Genomic DNA, 21,950 nt, shown 5'->3' on the forward strand with positions numbered 1-21,950 from the left:
ATTGATTGAGAGGGTGAAGACATGGACAGAGCATCAGGCTGGGGAAGAGCAGTGTGGTTTCAGAAGTGGTAGAGGATGTGTGGATCAGGTGTTTGCTTTGAAGATTGTATGCGAGTAATACTTAGTAAAACAGATGGATTTGTATGTAGCATTTTTGGACCTGAAGACATATGATAGAGTTGATAGAGATGCTCTGTGGGAAGTATTAAGAGTACATGGTGTGGGAGGCAAGTTGCTGGAAGCAGTGAAACGTTTTTATCGAGGATGTACGGCATGTGCACGAGTAGGAAGAGAGGGAAGTGACTGGTTCTCAGTAAATGTCGGTTTGGGGCAGGGGTGCGTGATGTCTCCATGGTTGTTTAATTTGTTTATGGATGGGGTTAGGTAGGTGAATGCAAGAGTTTTGGAGAGAGGGGCCAGTAAAATGCAGTCTGTTATGGATGAGAGAGCTTGGGAAGTGAGTAAGTTGTTCGCTGATGATACAGCGCTGGTGGCTGATTCGGGTGAGAAACCGCAGAAGCTGGTGACTGAGTTTGGTAAAGGGTGTGAAAGAAGAAAGCTGAGAGTAAATGTGAATAAGAGCAAGGTTATTAGGTACACTAGGGTTGAGGGACAAGTCAACTGGGAGGTGAGTTTGAATGGAAAAAACTGGAGAAAGTGAAATGTTTTAGGTTTTTGGGAGTGGATTTGGCAGAGGATGGAACCATGAAAGCGGAAGTGAGTTACAGGGTGGGGGAGGGGGTGAAGGTTCTGAGAGCGCTGAAGAATGTGTGAAAGGCGAGAACATTATCTCGGAAAGCAAAAATGGGTATGTTTGAAGGAATAGTGGTTCCAACAATGTCATATGGTTGCGACGCGTGGGCTATAGATAGGGTTGTGCGGAGGAGGGTGGATGTGTTGGAAATGAGATGTTTGGGGGCAATATGTGGTGTGAGGTGGTTTGATCATGCAAGTAATGAAAGGGTAAGAGAGATGTGTGGTAATAAAATGAGTGTGGTTGAGAAAGCAGAAGAGGGTGTGTTGAAATGGTTTGGTCACATGGAGAGAATGAGGAAAGATTGAGAAAAAGGATATATGTGTCAGAGGTGGAGGGAACGAGAAGTGACAGACCAGATTAGAAGTGGAAGGATGGAGTGAAAAAGATTTTGAGTGATCGGGTCCTGAACATGCAGGAGGGTGAAAAGCGTGCAAGGAATAGAGCGAATTAGAGCGATGTGGTATACCAGGGTCTACGTGCTGTCACTGGATTGAACTAGGGCATGTGAAGCGTCTGGGGTGAACCATGGAAAGTTTTGTGGGGCCTGGATGTGAAAAGGGAGCTGTGGCTTCGGTGCATTATACATGACATCTAGAGACTGAGTGTGAATGAATGTGGCCTTTGTTGTCTTTTCCTAGCGCTAACTCTCTTAACCATACTCGTATTATCACACATCTCTCTTACCCTTTCATTACTTACTTGATCAAACCACCTCACACCACATATTGTCCTCAAACATCTCATTTCCAGCACATCCACCCTCCTCCGCACAACTCTATATATAGCCCACGCCTCGCAAAAATATAACATTGTTGGAACCACTATTCCTTCAAACATATCCATTTTTGCTTTCCAAGATAACGTTCTCGACTTCCACGCATTTTTCAAGGCTCCCAGAACTATTGCCCCCTCCCCACCCTATGATTCACTTCCCATTCCACGGTTCCATCCGCTGCCAAATCCACTCCCAGATTTCTAAAATACTTCACTTCCTCCAGTTTTTCTCCATTCATACTTACCTCCCAATTGACTTGTCCCTCAACCCTACTATACCTATTAACCTTGCTCTTATTCACATTTACTCTCAGCTTTCTTCTTTCACACACTTTACAAAACTCAGTCACCAGCTTCTGCAGTTTCTCACCCAAATCAGCCACCAGCGCTGTATCATCAGCGAACAACAACTGACTCACTTCCCAAGCTATCTCATCCACAACAGACTGCATACTTGCCCCTCTTTCCAAAACTCTTGCATTCACCTCCCTAACAACCCCATCCATAAACAAATTAAACAGCCATGGAGACATCACGCACTCATGCCGCAAACCAACATTCACTGAGAACCAATCACTTTCGATAAAAACTTTTCACTGCTTCTAACAACTTGCCTCCCACACCATATATTCTTAATACCTTCCACAAAGCATCTCTATCAACTCTATCATATGCCTTCTCCAGATCCATAAATGCTACAAACAAATCCATTTGCTTTTCTAAGTATTTCTCACATACATTCTTCAAAGCAAACACCTGATCCACACATCCTCTACTTCTTCTGAAACCACACTGCTCTTCCCCAATCTGACGCTCTGTACACGCCTTCACCCTCTCAACCAATACCTTCCCACATAAATTCCCAAGAATAATCAACAAACTTATTCCTCTGTAATTTGAGCACTCGTTTTGATCCCCTTTGCCTTTGTACAATAACACTATGCAAGCATTCCGTCAATCCTCAGGCACCTCACCATGAGTCATACATACATCATATAACCTTACCAACCAGTCAACAATACAGTCACCCCCTTATTTAATAAATTCCACTGCAATACCATCCAAACCCGCTGCCTTGCCGGCTTTCATCTTCTGCAAAGTTTTTACTACCTCTTCTCTGTTTACCAAATCATTCTCCTTAACCCTCTCATTTTGCACACCACCTCGACCAAAACACCCTATATCTGCGAATATATATATATATATCCCCTTGTATTAACTTTCTAAAATGGGAAACAGAAGAAGGAGTCACGCGGGGAGTGATCATCCTCCTCGAAGGCTCAGAGTGGGATGCCTAAATGTGTGTGGATGTAACCAAGATGTGAAAAAAGGAGAGATAGGTAGTATGTTTGAGGAAAGGAACCTGGATGTTTTGGCTCTGAGTGAAACGAAGCTCAAGGGTAAAGGGGAAGAGTGGTTTGGAAATGTCTGGGGAGTGAAGTCAGGGGTTAGTGAGAGGACAAGAGCAAGGGAAGGAGTAGCAATACTCCTGAAACAGGAGTTGTGGGAGTATGTGATAGAATGCAAGAAAGTAAATTCTCGATTAATATGGGTAAAACTGAAAGTTGATGGAGAGAGGTGGGTGATTATTGGTGCATATGCACCTGGGCATGAGAAGAAAGATCATGAGAGGCAAGTGTTTTGGGAGCAGCTAAATGAGTGTGTTAGCGGTTTTGATGCACGAGACCGGGTTATAGTGATGGGTGATTTGAATGCAAAGGTGAGTAATGTGGCAGTTGAGGGAATAATTGGTATGCATGGGGTGTTCAGTGTTGTAAATGGAAATGGTGAAGAGCTTGTAGATTTATGTGCTGAAAAAGGACTGATGATTGGGAATACCTGGTTTAAAAAGCGAGATATACATAAGTATACTTATGTAAGTAGGAGAGATGGCCAGAGAGCGTTATTGGATTACGTGTTAATTGACAGGCGCGCGAAAGAGAGACTTTTGGATGTTAATGTGCTGAGAGGTGCAACTGGAGGGATGTCTGATCATTATCTTGTGGAGGCTAAGGTGAAGATTAGTATGGGTTTTCAGAAAAGAGGAGTGAATGTTGGGGTGAAGAAGGTGGTGAGAGTAAGTGAGCTTGGGAAGGAGACCTGTGTGGGGAAGTACCAGGAGAGACTGTGTACAGAATGGAAAAAGGTGAGAACAATGGAAGTAAGGGGAGTGGGGGAGGAATGGGATGTATTTAGGGAATCAGTGATGGATTGCGCAAAAGATGCTTGTGGCATGAGAAGAGTGGGAGGTGGGCTGTTTAGAAAGGGTAGTGAGTGGTGGGATGAAGAAGTAAGAGTATTAGTGAAAGAGAAGAGAGAGGCATTTGGACGATTTTTGCAGGGAAAAAATGCAATTGAGTGGGAGAAGTATAAAAGAAAGAGACAGGAGGTCAAGAGAAAGGTGCAAGAGGTGAAAAAAAGGGCAAATGAGAGTTGGGGTGAGAGACTATCAGTAAATTTTAGGGAGAATAAAAAGATGTTCTGGAAGGAGGTAAATAGGGTGCGTAAGACAAGGGAGCAAATGGGAACTTCAGTGAAGGGCGCAAATGGGGAGGTGATAACAAGTAGCGGTGATGTGAGAAGGAGATGGAATGAGTATTTTGAAGGTTTGTTGAATGTGTCTGATGACAGAGTGGCAGATATAGGGTGTTTTGGTCGAGGTGGTGTGCAAAGTGAGAGGGTTAGGGAAAATGATTTAGTAAACAGAGAAGAGGTAGTAAAAGCTTTGCGGAAGATGAAAGCCGGCAAGGCAGCAGGTTTGGATGGTATTGCAGTGGAATTTATTAAAAAAAGGGAGTGACTGTATTGTTGACTGGTTGGTAAGGTTATTTAATGTATGTATGACTCATGGTGAGGTGCCTGAGGATTGGCGGAATGCGTGCATAGTGCCATTGTACAAAGGCAAAGGGGATAAGAGTGAGTGCTCAAATTACAGAGGTATAAGTTTGTTGAGTATTCCTGGTAAATTATATGGGAGGGTATTGATCGAGAGTGTGAAGGCATGTACAGAGCATCAGATTGGGGAAGAGCAGTGCGGTTTCAGAAGTGGTAGAGGATGTGTGGATCAGGTGTTTGCTTTGAAGAATGTATGTGAGAAATACTTAGAAAAGCAAATGGATTTGTATGTAGCATTTATGGATCTGGAGAAGGCATATGATAGAGTTGATAGAGATGCTCTGTGGAAGGTATTAAGAATATATGGTGTGGGAGGAAAGTTGTTAGAAGCAGTGAAAAGTTTTTATCGAGGATGTAAGGCATGTGTACGTGTAGGAAGAGAGGAAAGTGATTGGTTCTCAGTGAATGTAGGTTTGCGGCAGGGGTGTGTGATGTCTCCATGGTTGTTTAATTTGTTTATGGATGGGGTTGTAAGGGAGGTAAATGCAAGAGTCCTGGAAAGAGGGGCAAGTATGAAGTCTGTTGGGGATGAGAGAGCTTGGGAAGTGAGTCAGTTGTTGTTCGCTGATGATACAGCGCTGGTGGCTGATTCATGTGAGAAACTGCAGAAGCTGGTGACTGAGTTTGGTAAAGTGTGTGGAAGAAGAAAGTTGAGAGTAAATGTGAATAAGAGCAAGGTTATTAGGTACAGTAGGGGTGAGGGTCAAGTCAATTGGGAGGTGAGTTTGAATGGAGAAAAACTGGAGGAAGTGAAGTGTTTTAGATATCTGGGAGTGGATCTGTCAGCGGATGGAACCATGGAAGCGGAAGTGGATCATAGGGTGGGGGAGGGGGCGAAAATTTTGGGAGCCTTGAAAAATGTGTGGAAGTCGAGAACATTATCTCGGAAAGCGAAAATGGGTATGTTTGAGGGAATAGTGGTTCCAACAATGTTGTATGGTTGCGAGGCGTGGGCTATGGATAGAGATGTGCGCAGGAGGATGGATGTGCTGGAAATGAGATGTTTGAGGACAATGTGTGGTGTGAGGTGGTTTGATCGAGTAAGTAACGTAAGGGTAAGAGAGATGTGTGGAAATAAAAAGAGCGTGGTTGAGAGAGCAGAAGAGGGTGTTTTGAAATGGTTTGGGCACATGGAGAGAATGAGTTAGGAGAGATTGACCAAGAGGATATATGTGTCGGAGGTGGAGGGAACGAGGAGAAGAGGGAGACCAAATTGGAGGTGGAAAGATGGAGTGAAAAAGATTTTGTGTGATCGGGGCCTGAACATGCAGGAGGGTGAAAGGAGGGCAAGGAATAGAGTGAATTGGAGTCATGTGGTATACAGGGGGTGACGTGCTGTCAGTGGATTGAATCAAGGCATGTGAAGCGTCTGGGGTAAACCATGGAAAGCTGTGTAGGTATGTATATTTGCGTGTGTGGACGTGTGTATGTACATGTGTATGGGGGGGGGGGTTGGGCCATTTCTTTCGTCTGTTTCCTTGCGCTACCTCGCAAACGCGGGAGACAGCGACAAAGTATAAAAAAAAAAAAAAAAAAAAAAATATATATATATATATATATATATATATATATATATATATATATATATATATATATTTCTTTTTTTTTTTTATACTTTGTCGCTGTCTCCCGCGTTTGCGAGGTAGCGCAAGGAAACAGACGAAAGAAATGGCCCAACCCCCCCCCCCCATACACATGTATATACATACGTCCACACACGCAAATATGCATACCTACACAGCTTTCCATGGTTTACCCCAGACGCTTCACATGCCTTGATTCAATCCACTGACAGCACGTCAACCCCGGTATACCACATCGCTCCAATTCACTCTATTCCTTGCCCTCCTTTCACCCTCCTGCATGTTCAGGCCCCGATCACACAAAATCTTTTTCACTCCATCTTTCCACCTCCAATTTGGTCTCCCTCTTCTCCTTGCTCCCTCCACCTCCGACACATATATCCTCTTGGTCAATCTTTCCTCACTCATCCTCTCCATGTGCCCAAACCACTTCAAAACACCCTCTTCTGCTCTCTCAACCACGCTCTTTTTATTTCCACACATCTCTCTTACCCTTACGTTACTCACTCGATCAAACCACCTCACACCACACATTGTCCTCAAACATCTCATTTCCAGCACATCCATCCTCCTGCGCACAACTCTATCCATAGCCCACGCCTCGCAACCATACAACATTGTTGGAACCACTATTCCTTCAAACATACCCATTTTTGCTTTCCGAGATAATGTTCTCGACTTCCACACATTCTTCAAGGCCCCCAGAATTTTCGCCCCCTCCCCCACCCTATGATCCACTTCCGCTTCCATGGTTCCATCCGCTGCCAGATCCACTCCCAGATATCTAAAACACTTCACTTCCTCCAGTTTTTCTCCATTCAAACTCACCTCCCAATTGACTTGACCCTCAACCCTACTGTACCTAATAACCTTGCTCTTATTCACATTTACTCTTAACTTTCTTCTTCCACACACTTTACCAAACTCAGTCACCAGCTTCTGCAGTTTCTCACATGAATCAGCCACCAGCGCTGTATCATCAGCGAACAACAACTGACTCACTTCCCAAGCTCTCTCATCCCCAACAGACTTCATACTTGCCCCTCTTTCCAAAACTCTCGCATTTACCTCCCTAACAACCCCATCCATAAACAAATTAAACAACCATGGAGACATCACACACCCCTGCCGCAAACCTACATTCACAGAGAACCAATCACTTTCCTCTCTTCCTACACGTACACATGCCTTACATCCTCGATAAAAACTTTTCACTGCTTCTAACAACTTTCCTCCCACACCATATATTCTTAATATTAGGGAGAATAAAAAGATGTTCTGGAAGGAGGTAAATAAAGTGCGTAAGACAAGGGAGCAAATGGGAACTTCAGTGAAGGGCGCAAATGGGGAGGTAATAACAAGTAGTGGTGATGTGAGGAGATGGAGTGAGTATTTTGAAGGTTTGTTGAATGTGTTTGATGATAGAGTGGCAGATATAGGGTGTTTTGGTCGAGGTGGTGTGCAAAGTGAGAGGGTTAGGGAAAATGATTTGGTAAACAGAGAAGAGGTAGTGAAAGCTTTGCGGAAGATGAAAGCCGGCAAGGCAGCAGGTTTGGATGGTATTGCAGTGGAATTTATTAAAAAAGGGGCGTGACTGTATTGTTGACTGGTTGGTAAGGTTATTTAATGTATGTTGACTCATGGTGAGGTGCCTGAGGATTGGCGGAATGCGTGCATAGTGCCATTGTACAAAGGCAAAGGGGATAAGAGTGAGTGCTCAAATTACAGAGGTATAAGTTTGTTGAGTATTCCTGGTAAATTATATGGGAGGGTATTGATTGAGAGGGTGAAGGCATGTACAGAGCATCAGATTGGGGAAGAGCAGTGTGGTTTCAGAAGTGGTAGAGGATGTGTGGATCAGGTGTTTGCTTTGAAGAATGTATGTGAGAAATACTTAGAAAAGCAAATGGATTTGTATGTAGCATTTATGGATCTGGAGAAGGCATATGATAGAGTTGATATATATATATATATATATATATATATATATATATATATATATATATATATATATATATATATATATATATATATTTTTTTATACTAATCGCCATTTCCCGCATTAGCGAGGTAGCGTTACGAACAGAGGATGAGGACTGGGCCTTTGAGTGAATATCCTCACCTGGCCCCTTTCTCTGTTTCTTCTTTTGGAAAAAAAAAAAAAAATGGTAGGATTTCCAGCCTCCCGCTCCCTTCCCTTTTAGTCGCCTTCTACGACACGCAGGGAATACGTGGGAAGTATTCTTTCTCCCCTATCCCCAGGGATAATATATATATATATATATATATATATATATATATATATATATATATATATATATATATATATATATTCGCCATTTCCCGCGTTAGGGAGGTAGCATTAAGAACAGAGGATCGAGCCTAAGAGGGATAATCCTCATTTGGCCCCTTCTCTGTTTCTTCTTTTGGAAAAGTCAAAACAAGAGGGGAAGATTTCCAAATATAGGTATACATATAGGTATATGTGTGTGTGTGTGTGTGTGTGTGTGTGTGTGTGTGTGTGGGTTTTACCGGAGGTATACCACGAGTCTATGTTACCTTTGGTGAGGTTGTACCATCGCCAATGAACGAAAAGGAGTTCAGTCTCACTGAGGATCTTCTCACTGTATAAGAGTCCATCACTACCCTGCCACTGACTGTAGCGCAGCTTTGAAACCACAGGAGCCCAGTAGAAGGGGCCCAGGGGTTTATATGACATATAGCCATACATATGTATACATTGATGGCAGTATATGTATTATTGCTTTACCTTGTTGCAGTAATATGCGAATATACTGGAAGACGCTGTCTGTATACCAGTCGGACTGCGGTGCCTTCTGCGGATAGCAATAGAGGAACACAGACGTCGCGCCCGCCACCACCAGCAGCGCAGTCAGGATGGACGTCCACACCAGAGGCCCTAAGGGTAACAGGAACCCCCAGGGGTCGACCTCGGGCTTCCCACGCCCTCCGATGATCTTCAGGGAATCATCCACGAACGCCCTCATGTAATCCACGGCTTGTGTGCGGACGAGGCTGAGCGAGAACGGCCCAATGCCCATGTCGACTTCCTGTGGCCAAGGGTTAGTGCATGGTACAGGTCTGGTCTGGGTCCTTGTGAACTGAATTGCTTAAAGTTACGAAAATTTAGTCTGAATAAATCTAGAGATATTTGTAAATTTATTTTCAAAAGGGAAAAAATACGAAAATTCGTCTGTACAAATTAGATGATATTTCTATATCTATTTTCCCAAAGGGGAAAAAATTGCGAAAACTAGGCACAAAAATTAGAGATAATGTTTGTAAATTTATTTTCCAAAGGGGAAAAAAGCTACGAAAACTAGTCTGAAAAAATTAGAAATAATATTTGTAAATCTATTTCCCAAAAGGAAAAATTACGAAAACTAGTCTAAGAAATTAGAGATGACGTCTGAAAATCTATCCCCCCCCCAAAAAAAAATATGCGAAAACTAATGAGAAAATAGAGATGATATCTGTAGATTTATTTTCCACAGAGAGAAAAAATCTGTAAATGATTGCTACTTCGTCATACCTCCTACCTTTGCGAGCTTGGTATAAAAAAAAAAAATTCTAGTAGCTTTGATTTTTGGCTGCATTGCGGGTTTTATGAAAAAATTCTCTCCTGGAACATCTTTTCCTCTCATTTCTAAAAGGAGATCAAACCACTTTGAAGTCTTCTATCTTCCATACTTCTTTCGTGTCGTTTCCCGCGTTAGCGAGGTAGGGCTAGGAATAGACGAAGAAGAGGCCATTCTCAAGCTGCCATATGCAATGCGCTGAGACCACAGTCCTCTGTCCATAACCAGACTCCAAAGACCTTTCCATGGTTTCCCCCGGGCGACATCATACCCCCTTGCCCAGTCCACTGACAGCGCGTCGCCCCTTGTATATCACCTCGCACCATCTTTACTTCCTGGATCCACTTGCATGGAGTCGTCATTATCATCAGCGATACACAAAAGCACTAAATCGCTACACTCACTTTCCTGCTGAGCAGTCATTATCATCAGCGCAACACAAAAGCACTAAATCGCTACACTCACTTTCCTGCTCACCATCCCCACCATGCCAGACCAGGATCCATCAGCCTCCTTAGTTCCCCATTTGCCATCGGGCGACTGCACAAATGTGTACCTGAGAAATGAAATACAGATGTAAACATCAACACGTCTGACACACGTAAGATTCCAGTAACTCTAATGTTTATGGTGGTAAGTCTAGAAGTAAAAGCAACAGTAATATATATAATATCTACTTTACAGAATGTACTGACGATTATCTTACAAAATATCTACTTTATGTTAAGTACTTACGACTATCTTACAAGATATCTACTTTATGTTAAGTACTGACGACTTTTTTTCTTTTGATGTGTACTTCATGATAAAACTGACGACTATCTTACAAAATATCTACTTTATGATAAGTACTGAAGACTATCTTACAAAATATCTACTTTATCATAAGTACTGACGAATATCTTACAAAATATCTACTTTATGATAAGTACTGAAGACTATCTTACAAAATATCTACTTTATGATAAGTACTGAAGACTATCTTACAAAATATCTACTTTATGATAAGTACTGAAGACTATCTTACAAAATATCTACTTTATGATAAGTACTGAAGACTATCTTACAAAATATCTACTTTATGATAAGTACTGAAGACTATCTTACAAAATATCTACTTTATGATAAGTACTGAAGACTATCTTACAAAATATCTACTTTATGATAAGTACTGAAGACTATCTTACAAAATATCTACTTTATGATAAGTACTGAAGACTATCTTACAAAATATCTACTTTATGATAAGTACTGAAGACTATCTTACAAAATATCTACTTTATGATAAGTACTGAAGACTATCTTACAAAATATCTACTTTATGATAAGTACTAAAGACTATCTTACAAAATATCTACTTTATGATAAGTACTGAAGACTATCTTACAAAATATCTACTTTATGATAAGTACTGAAGACATCTTACAAAATATCTACTTTATGATAAGTACTGACATGAATATTTTCGGGTTTTTGGAACTCTACTACGAATGTTTTTGTGTCACTTTCATGTTGCATTTCATCTGTGTTGTGATAGTGTCGAAACCTTTTAAGAATTCATCTTCCTCATTATCCCTCTTTGTCCAAACTCAAATGAGGTTTATCACTTCGAAAAAAAAAAAACTTTATTTCCATTGATTTCGTTAAATGTATATACGCAAAATTGTGGAGGAATAAATCATGTGCATGATGAATCAAAAGTGGGCTACGCTATAGAGGCAGATGTCATGCATCAGCACACCAACGAACTCACTAACGTAACTAACGTGAAGTTAAGGGTCTTTGCAAGGACATCCAGCAGCTGTATCACGGGTCCTCTGTAGTCCAGTGGCTGGCCGGGTTTCCAAGCTGGGTCCTTCTCCACGTAAGAGGAATACTGCTCCGCCACCGCCACAAACGATGGCCCATAAGCGAACCTGGACGAGTGATTCAACAGCTGGCTGGGTGAATGATAGTTTAACCCTATGTGGCGAATTTCAAACTGATTCTCTACTTGCCCCGGGCTCTCCCTACATACATACACACGCGCACATCATATTCTTCGTGACCATTGGTCCAGCCCGGCGGCCATTTGATGCTTCTTGTAGCAATAATGTGACAAATAAAGATAAATCTAAATGTTTAGTGTTGCCCTGTTCTCCCAACTTGGCTAACCTAAGACATATTCTAAGAAACAGTGCTTGTAATGTTGCTTTCCAGTACAATAACACCATCAGTAAGACCTTGATAAATAGTAGACCAAATCATGCAACAACTGGGAGTGTTTACGCTGTCAAATGCAAGGCATGAAAACATATTCATATAGGCCAGACCGATAACACTGTAACGGAGAGGAGTTATTGGCACCGTCATGCAGTACGCAGGGATGATCACAAAAATGCGATCGCTAAACACTGTCATGAAAATGATCACCCTGGCCATAGATCTTGAGAATCCCGTTATTCTATACCCCCTCTGCTGATTATGCCACACGCAACGTCATTTAATGTCTTAATAGCTAGTACCAAGAACTTTAATTTGTCCCTAGGAAATTTTAAAGCCCATCCTAACACCAATCAAATCATTATAAGAGAATTGACGAAACACAAAAGCAAAAAAATTGTTCAAGACACACCCACCTACCCCGGCTAACCACATGACCCCCCTCCCCCCTTAATCACTTTCCCTTTCAACGGTTACTGCCAGACAAAGCAGACAGTGTTATTTCTATGTACTGGTTGGAGCTAGACTGTGATGTTGGGATTAGAATAACTTTGTTAAGTGCTGGCACCTGGCGAGGTGGATTGTCTCCACGAAACATGTCGTGCAACATGTAGAGACAAATTCAATGTTAGATATGATTGTATGAACTCCTGCTGAAGTGCGATTTCACCTTCATAACTTTCATCACGAATTAGTGTGATTATCGTATCTATATCTACATCTATTTATCTCTCTATTGATATGGGGGGTGGGGGGAGTGGGGGGTTCTGGTTTTCTGAAAATTAGCCTTGTAAACTGTACTTCACTGAGCCGTTATCCTGTAACCCAACTGAAAATATACGAAAACACCGTTTTAGTAATCTATGTAACCTTTTGTATTATATATGTAACATTATCATTGTCTTCTATATAACCAAGAACTGTATTTGGTATTCTTATCATGACGTATGAGCATCTTATAACGATTGTATGATAACTGATAACAGAGGTGTCCATGATGGTTGACTTGGGGTGCTTATTTCGCTCGGTTCGAGGCGCGGTTCGAGTCACTTCAGTGGACGGTAATCAGGTGAGATGTGTTACCTTCGTTTGGTCAAGAAGAGTCGGTAGACGGGTTCGAGTCTTCGGGTTAAATTTGCTACATTTTCTACTGTTCCGAGTGATGTCTGGCTCTTGTCAACTTTACATATGTATAGAGTTAAAATCTAAGGTATTGTATGCTTTGTTTACGTTATGTGCAAAGTTTCGTTGTTCCGAATCCTAGATTTGGTTTGTTGTTTCGAATGCTTTATCAGGTTCATTGTTTCGAATCCTTTATCAGGTTCGTTGTTTCGAATCCTGGATCAGGTTCGTTGTTTCGAATCCTGGATCTGGTTCGTTGTTTCGAATCGTGGATCAATATCATGAATTCTTTGACATATGACAAACGATTTTTCAATGCCTCCTTTTTACATATGTAAATAGTTATCCTGTAAATGATGTTAATCGTTAACCCGATAATTTCCCCTACGTATGCTCTGTTCTGGACTGGTTCTTGCATGCAAACAAGAGACTTAATCTAAACTTAGCTGTACACGGTGGGAGAAGGACAAGCTCCTCTTATCTCACGTACTTTGAGAACTTCTCTGGGAAGAGAGGGAGGTCTGTGGCTAGTGTGAGGCCTCTCCTGGTCGACCAAGAGCCAAGGAGAATTAACTTCGCCTCTCGGGGTCTGTAGGGCATGTGGACGTACATCTTGCACCTGCAGGAAGGAGAAAGAAGTATTCAACAATACGAAGAACGTCTTACGTTTGCTGCTCTTTGCCTATACCAAGACTCTGATCTCTGGGAACTTTAGTATAGCCTGGCAGGTTAAGAGAGAATATATGAAGATAATGATTAAAGAAAACGTTCATCCTATTCTCAGTGGAACATGGTGGGCTCTTCCATGATAGGTAGATACGATGAAGTCAAGAGCGATGTTGAGGATGGTATAGATAGATACGATGAAGTCAAGAGAGATGTTGAGGATGGTATAGATAGATACGATGAAGTCAAGAGCGATGTTGAGGATGGTATAGATAGATACGATGAAGTCAAGAGCGATGTTGAGGATGGTATAGATAGATACGATGAAGTCAAGAGCGATGTTGAGGATGGTATAGATAGATACGATGAAGTCAAGAGCGATGTTGAGGATGGTATAGATAGATACGTTGAAGTCAAGAGCGATGTTGAGGATGGTATAGATAGATACGTTGAAGTCAAGAGCGATGTTGAGGATGGTATAGATGGATATGATGAAGTCAAGAGCTCGAAGATCAAATCTGTTGCGTACCACAACACTTCAGGTTACAAGGCTCTTATACCTTGGCGCTGTTACCTTCACACACAGACAGATAAACACGCTCGTTTATTACTTATTGGTTATTCATCGACACACGTAAATGGTCACGTTGCTATATCCGACTGTAAAGGTGAATTATCATACTCTGATAACTGAGCTTCAGTCTTTGTGGTCGAGATTGTACTTCGTCTCGTATCATGTGAGAGTTCGAGCCGACACGGGGGTCAACCTGATCTTTTCCTTCTACAGGTGGTGGTTACCTGAAGGAGTGGGAGGTAATAGCCCCCTCCCCGAGTGACGGGGCCAATCATATCATGTTACTCACGGTAAACACAAGGGCATCGGCAACCATAGAAAACGAGATGAGTGGAGACTCCTTGCGGAAACCGTGTGGTAACATTCTTGACCAAAAGAAAACAGATCGTGGTTCCTCACCTGGACAAGGGCGCGGGTGTGGCCACGATGACCAAAATAGCGTTGGTGATGGAGAAGGAGGCGTAGAGGTGTGGTAGATCCTGAAGAGGCCGGCGGGTGACAGCCAGGAGTCTGTTGGACCACGTCAGGAGGCGTGCCTTTTGGAAGGTCTCTGTCGCAGCGGCCAGGAAGGTGGGGTCGTCGCTCGCCACGACCACCATCACACGCCCCGACGCCTGCAGCAGCTGCCGGGGGTCCATATGACAGTAAGACCAGAGCCCTGACCTCACCTCAGACACAGCGTAAACCTTCAAGTCAAAGGAATGCAGAAAGAAACAGACCAGTGGAATCCTCTTCTACTTTCTTCTTCGACGATGTTTGTGATGTTCAGGTCAGAAGGGTAGAAGCCCAGAGAGAGAGAGAGAGAGAGAGAGAGAGAGAGAGAGAGAGAGAGAGAGAGAGAGAGAGAGTAGAGAGAAAGAGAGAGTAGAAGGGAAAACCAGGAACTGATGAAGAAATGACTGCAAAACTCACACTTATAACTATATGGACATAAGATTATCCTAAAACCCGCATTCACGCGTATCTGTGGTTGCTGCATTCAACGACTCTTATGTGGCGAGTCGTTCCATACAGTGAGTAGTACAAGTTAGGTAGGATACCTTGTGCAATATGTCCTCAGTATAACCACAAACTGCTAAGACTACAGGGGTTGTGTAGGCGAAATACCCCTTAAGAGTTGTGATTGACGTACCTACGTCACTTTAGGGTTGTGACGTACAACCCATGCAAGAACTATATAAGGTCATATCCGCCATATCTTAGGGCACCCTTACATGAACTTCAAAGTAACCAACCCACCACAACAGTAGCCTAAGCGACCGACCAGCATCACCTCTGCTGTGGGCGACCTACCTGCCGTGCCTCGCCAACCAGCCAGGAGAGCTGCACTTGCGTTGTATTAGAACTATCATGTTTTGCTGGTACCTCGAACACCATCAGCCCCATTTCGGCTTGCAGCGCCCCAAGCTCCTGGAGTAACAATAAACACAGTGTGTAAAACCACAAAGGCGTCGCTCGGACGAGACATGTGGTTGCAGACGGTATGCCACAGTAGACCACGGATCAAACAGCAGGTCTGACCTACCGTGAAGATAGCGGTGGCTGACGTGGTGCCATCTGTGAGGAGAATGAGGGAACGATATGATCTTCGGCCTCGAGCTAGCACGGCCTCTATAGCTCCTCCTGCAGCTGCAAGCGTCTCCCTACCACCTGCAGACAGACAGAAAAATGACCAGAAATGATAGACAATGTAATTTCTTTAGCCATTATGACTCACAGCACGAAATACTGTGAATAAAGTGGATGAAGTTATCAGAATTCGCTTAACGTATATCAACTGACTAGTTATTTTTCTTTCTTGTATCACCCCTGATGATGATGATGTGATCATTACACGAGAGTGCACTTGGGAACTTTATTGGATTTCATTTCCCCGTGGACTCATATGGATATATATATATATATATATATATATATATATATATATATATTTTTTTTTTTTTTTTTTTTTTTTTATACTTTGTCGCTGTCTCCCGCGTTTGCGAGGTAGCGCAAGGAAACAGACGAAAGAAATGGCCCAACCCCCCCCCCCCATACACATGTACATACACACGTCCACACACGCAAATATACATACCTACACAGCTTTCCATGGTTTACCCCAGACGCTTCACATGCCTTGCTTCAATCCACTGACAGCACGTCAACCCCTGTATACCACATGACTCCAATTCACTCTATTTCTTGCCCTCCTTTCACCCTCCTGCATGTTCAGGCCCCGATCACACAAAATCTTTTTCACTCCATCTTTCCACCTCCAATTTGGTCTCCCTCTTCTCCTCGTTCCCTCCACCTCCGACACATATATCCTCTTGGTCAATCTCTCCTCACTCATTCTCTCCATGTGCCCAAACCATTTCAAAACACCCTCTTCTGCTCTCTCAACCACGCTCTTTTTATTTCCACACCTCTCTCTTACCCTTACGTTACTTACTCGATCAAACCACCTCACACCACACATTGTCCTCAAACATCTCATTTCCAGCACATCCATCCTCCTGCGCACATCTCTATCCATAGCCCACGCCTCGCAACCATACAACATTGTTGGAACCACTATTCCCTCAAACATACCCATTTTTGCTTTCCGAGATAATGTTCTCGACTTCCACACATTTTTCAAGGCTCCCAAAATTTTCGCCCCCTCCCCCACCCTATGATCCACTTCCGCTTCCATGGTTCCATCCGCTGACAGATCCACTCCCAGATATCTAAAACACTTCACTTCCTCCAGTTTTTCTCCATTCAAACTCACCTCCCAATTGACTTGACCCTCACCCCTACTGTACCTAATAACCTTGCTCTTATTCACATTTACTCTCAACTTTCTTCTTCCACACACTTTACCAAACTCAGTCACCAGCTTCTGCAGTTTCTCACATGAATCAGCCACCAGCGCTGTATCATCAGCGAACAACAACTGACTCACTTCCCAAGCTCTCTCATCCACAACAGACTTCATACTTGCCCCTCTTTCCAGGACTCTTGCATTTACCTCCCTTACAACCCCATCCATAAACAAATTAAACAACCATGGAGACATCACACACCCCTGCCGCAAACCTACATTCACTGAGAACCAATCACTTTCCTCTCTTCCTACACGTACACATGCCTTACATCCTCGATAAAAACTTTTCACTGCTTCTAACAACTTGCCTCCCACACCATATATTCTTAATACCTTCCACAGAGCATCTCTATCAACTCTATCATATGCCTTCTCCAGATCCATAAATGCTACATACAAATCCATTTGCTTTTCTAAGTATTTCTCACATACATTCTTCAAAGCAAACACCTGATCCACACATCCTCTACCACTTCTGAAACCGCACTGCTCTTCCCCAATCTGATGCTCTGTACATGCCTTCACCCTCTCAATCAATACCCTCCCATATAATTTACCAGGAATACTCAACAAACTTATACCTCTGTAATTTGAGCACTCACTCTTATCCCCTTTGCCTTTGTACAATGGCACTATGCACGCATTCCGCCAATCCTCAGGCACCTCACCATGAGTCATACATACATTAAATAACCTTACCAACCAGTCAACAATACAGTCACCCCCTTTCTTAATAAATTCCACTGCAATGCCATCCAAACCTGCTGCCTTGCCGGCTTTCATCTTCCGCAAAGCTTTTACTACCTCTTCTCTGTTTACCAAATCATTTTCCCTAACCCTCTCACTTTGCACACCACCTCGACCAAAACACCCTATATCTGCCACTCTGTCATCAGACACATTCAACAAACCTTCAAAATACTCATTCCATCTCCTTCTCACATCACCGCTACTTGTTATCACCTCCCCATTTACGCCCTTCACTGAAGTTCCCATTTGCTCCCTTGTCTTACGCACCCTATTTACCTCCTTCCAGAACATCTTTTTATTCTCCCTAAAATTTACTGATAGTCTCTCACCCCAACTCTCATTTGCCCTTTTTTTCACCTCTTGCACCTTTCTCTTGACCTCCTGTCTCTTTCTTTTATACTTCTCCCACTCAATTGCATTTTTTCCCTGCAAAAATCGTCCAAATGCCTCTCTCTTCTCTTTCACTAATCCTCTTACTTCTTCATCCCACCACTCACTACCCTTTCTAAACAGCCCACCTCCCACTCTTCTCATGCCACAAGCATCTTTTGCGCAATCCATCACTGATTCCCTAAATACATCCCATTCCTCCCCCACTCCCCTTACTTCCATTGTTCTCACCTTTTTCCATTCTGTACACAGTCTCTCCTGGTACTTCCCCACACAGGTCTCCTTCCCAAGCTCACTTACTCTCACCACCTTCTTCACCCCAACATTCACTCCTCTTTTCTGAAAACCCATACTAATCTTCACCTTAGCCTCCACAAGATAATGATCAGACATCCCTCCAGTTGCACCTCTCAGCACATTAACATCCAAAAGTCTCTCTTTCGCACGCCTGTCAATTAACACGTAATCCAATAACGCTCTCTGGCCATCTCTCCTACTTACATAAGTATACTTATGTATATCTCGCTTTTTAAACCAGGTATTCCCAATCATCAGTCCTTTTTCAGCACATAAATCTACAAGCTCTTCACCATTTCCATTTACAACACTGAACACCCCATGCATACCAATTATTCCCTCAACTGCCACATTACTCACCTTTGCATTCAAATCACCCATCACTATAACCCGGTCTCGTGCATCAAAACCGCTAACACACTCATTTAGCTGCTCCCAAAACACTTGCCTCTCATGGTCTTTCTTCTCATGCCCAGGTGCATATGCACCAATAATCACCCACCTCTCTCCATCAACTTTCAATTTTACCCATATTAATCGAGAATTTACTTTCTTACATTCTATCACATACTCCCATAACTCCTGTTTCATGAGTATTGCTATATATATATAATTTTTTTTTTTTTTTTGCTTTGTCGCTGTCTCCCGCGTTTGCGAGGTAGCGCAAGGAAACAGACGAAAGAAATGGCCCAACCCACCCCATACACATGCCTTGATTCAATCCACTGACAGCACGTCAACCCCGGTATACCACATCGCTCCAATTCACTCTATTCTTTGCCCTCCTTTCACCCTCCTGCATGTTCAGGCCCCGATCACACAAAATCTTTTTCACTCCATCTTTCCACCTCCAATTTGGTCTCCCTCTTCTCCTCGTTCCCTCCACCTCCGACACATATATCCTCTTGGTCAATCTTTCCTCACTCATTCTCTCCATCTGACCAAACCATTTCAAAACACCCTCTTCTGCTCTCTCAACCACGCTCTTTTTATTTCCACACATCTCTCTTACCCTTACGTTACTTACTCGATCAAACCACCTCATACCACACATTGTCCTCAAACATCTCATTTCCAGCACATCCATCCTCCTGCGCACAACTCTATCCATAGTCCACGCCTCGCAACCATACAACATTGTTGGAACCACTATTCCTTCAAACATACCCATTTTTGCTTTCCGAGATAATGTTCTCGACTTCCACACATTCTTCAAGGCTCCCAGAATTTTCGCCCCCTCCCCCACCCTATGATCCACTTCCGCTTCCATGGTTCCATCCGCTGCCAGATCCACTCCCAGATATCTAAAACACTTCACTTCCTCCAGTTTTTCTCCATTCAAACTCACCTCCCAATTGAATTGACCCTCAACCCTACTGTGTACCTAATAACCTTGCTCTTATTCACATTTACTCAACTTTCTTCTTTCACACACTTTACCAAACTCAGTCACCAGCTTCTGCAGTTTCTCACATGAATCAGCCACCAGCGCTGTATCATCAGCGAACAACAACTGACTCACTTCCCAAGCTCTCTCATCCCCAACAGACTTCATACTTGCCCCTCTTTCCAAGACTCTTGCATTCACCTCCCTAACAACCCCATCCATAAACAAATTAAACAACCATGGAGACATCACACACCCCTGCCGCAAACCTACATTCACTGAGAACCAATCACTTTCCTCTCTTCCTACACGTACACATGCCTTACATCCTCGATAAAAACTTTTCACTGCTTCTAACAACTTGCCTCCCACACCATATATTCTTAATACCTTCCACAGAGCATCTCTATCAACTCTATCATATGCCTTCTCCAGATCCATAAATGCTACATACAAATCCATTTGCTTTTCTAAGTATTTCTCACATACATTCTTCAAAGCAAACACCTGATCCACACATCCTCTACCACTTCTGAAACCACACTGCTCTTCCCCAATCTGATGCTCTGTACATGCCTTCACCCTCTCAATCAATACCCTCCCATATAATTTGCCAGGAATACTCAACAAACTTATACTTCTGTAATTTGAGCACTCACTCTTATCCCCTTTGCCTTTGTACAATGGCACTATGCACGCATTCCGCCAATCCTCAGGCACCTCACCATGAGTCATACATACATTAAATAACCTTACCAACCAGTCAACAATACAGTCACCCCCTTTTTTAATAAATTCCACTGCAATACCATCCAAACCTGCTGCCTTGCCGGCTTTCATCTTCCGCAAAGCTTTTACTACCTCTTCTCTGTTTACCAACTCATTTTCCCTAACCCTCGCACTTTGCACACCACCTCGACCAAAACACCCTATATCTGCCACTCTATCATCAAACACATTCAACAAACCTTCAAAATACTCACTCCATCTCCTTCTCACATCACCACTACTTGTTATCACCTCCCCATTTGCGCCCTTCACTGAAGTTCCCATTTGCTCCCTTGTCTTACGCACTTTATTTACCTCCTTCCAGAACATCTTTTTATTCTCCCTAAAATTTAATGATACTCTCTCACCCCAACTCTCATTTGCCCTTTTTTTCACCTCTTGCACCTTTCTCTTGACCTCCTGTCTCTTTCTTTTATACGTCTCCCACTCAATTTCATTTTTTCCCTGCAAAAATCGTCCAAATGCCTCTCTCTTCTCTTTCACTAATACTCTTACTTCTTCATCCCACCACTAACTACCCTTTCTAATCAACCCACCTCCCACTCTTCTCATGCCACAAGCATCTTTTGCGCAATCCATCACCGATTCCCTTTTACCTTATATATTTTTTTTTTTTTTTTTTTTTTTTCAAAAGAAGGAACAGAGAATTGGGCCAGGTGAGGGTATTCCCTCAAAGGCCCAGTCCTCTGTTCTTAACGCTACCTCACTAATGCGGGAAATGGCGAATAGTTTGAAAGAAAGAAAAGAAAAAAAAAAATATATATATATATATATATATATATATATATATATATATATATATATATATATATATATATATATATAAGGTAAAAGCTTGAAAAAGAGAGCCGTATGATTCAGCATGAGCACAGCTGTGGGCTTGCCATACAAGTCGGGCAGGTGACACATAGCATGGAACATCAGACAGCCGTCAACAGTAGGGGGCACTTACTGTAAGGACGAGGTAGAGCCGAGGCCGACGGAAGGACGTAGACAGACAAGATGAACACCAGGGCCGTCACAGCCACCAGCAGCGCAACCCTCAGCATCTCCTTTGGAAAAGCATTCGTCATTCAAGATCAACTTGTGTGAAGGAAAAGTAATGCGAATGAAAGGAAAAGAAATTGATTAATCAACTCCAGATCCTCAGGTGTAGCAGACCCGCCACTTAAGATTAAGGAGGAAGTAAAGACAAATAATGAAAGAGAAATCTTACATTTTACTACTTGGGTAGATGGAGATGCTATAATGCTCAGTCTTCGTATGACTGGCCTCTTCACAGAAACTATGGGAAGCAGCAGACACATGCGCACT

General features: G+C 42.8%; 1 protein-coding gene across 1 annotated transcript in view; it reads right to left on the minus strand.

The window, feature by feature from the left end:
• The window catches only part of LOC139764676 (glutamate receptor U1-like), a 34,003-nt gene extending 12,316 nt beyond the window's left edge, over positions 1 to 21,687 (minus strand). The window contains exons 1-8 of the mRNA XM_071691556.1: positions 21,589 to 21,687; positions 15,698 to 15,822; positions 15,466 to 15,582; positions 14,572 to 14,795; positions 13,423 to 13,551; positions 11,375 to 11,524; positions 10,074 to 10,164; positions 8,780 to 9,080 (exon numbers count right to left, since the gene is read on the minus strand). Of these exons, the coding sequence (XP_071547657.1) occupies positions 8,780 to 9,080; positions 10,074 to 10,164; positions 11,375 to 11,524; positions 13,423 to 13,551; positions 14,572 to 14,795; positions 15,466 to 15,582; positions 15,698 to 15,822; positions 21,589 to 21,685 (1,234 nt within the window). The 5' untranslated portion in view covers positions 21,686 to 21,687. The remainder of the gene's footprint in view (positions 1 to 8,779; positions 9,081 to 10,073; positions 10,165 to 11,374; positions 11,525 to 13,422; positions 13,552 to 14,571; positions 14,796 to 15,465; positions 15,583 to 15,697; positions 15,823 to 21,588) is intronic.
• Between the last annotated feature and the right edge of the window lie 263 nt (positions 21,688 to 21,950).

The sequence above is a fragment of the Panulirus ornatus genome, chromosome 50 (genome assembly GCF_036320965.1).
Source record: "Panulirus ornatus isolate Po-2019 chromosome 50, ASM3632096v1, whole genome shotgun sequence".
NCBI lineage: Eukaryota > Metazoa > Arthropoda > Malacostraca > Decapoda > Palinuridae > Panulirus > Panulirus ornatus.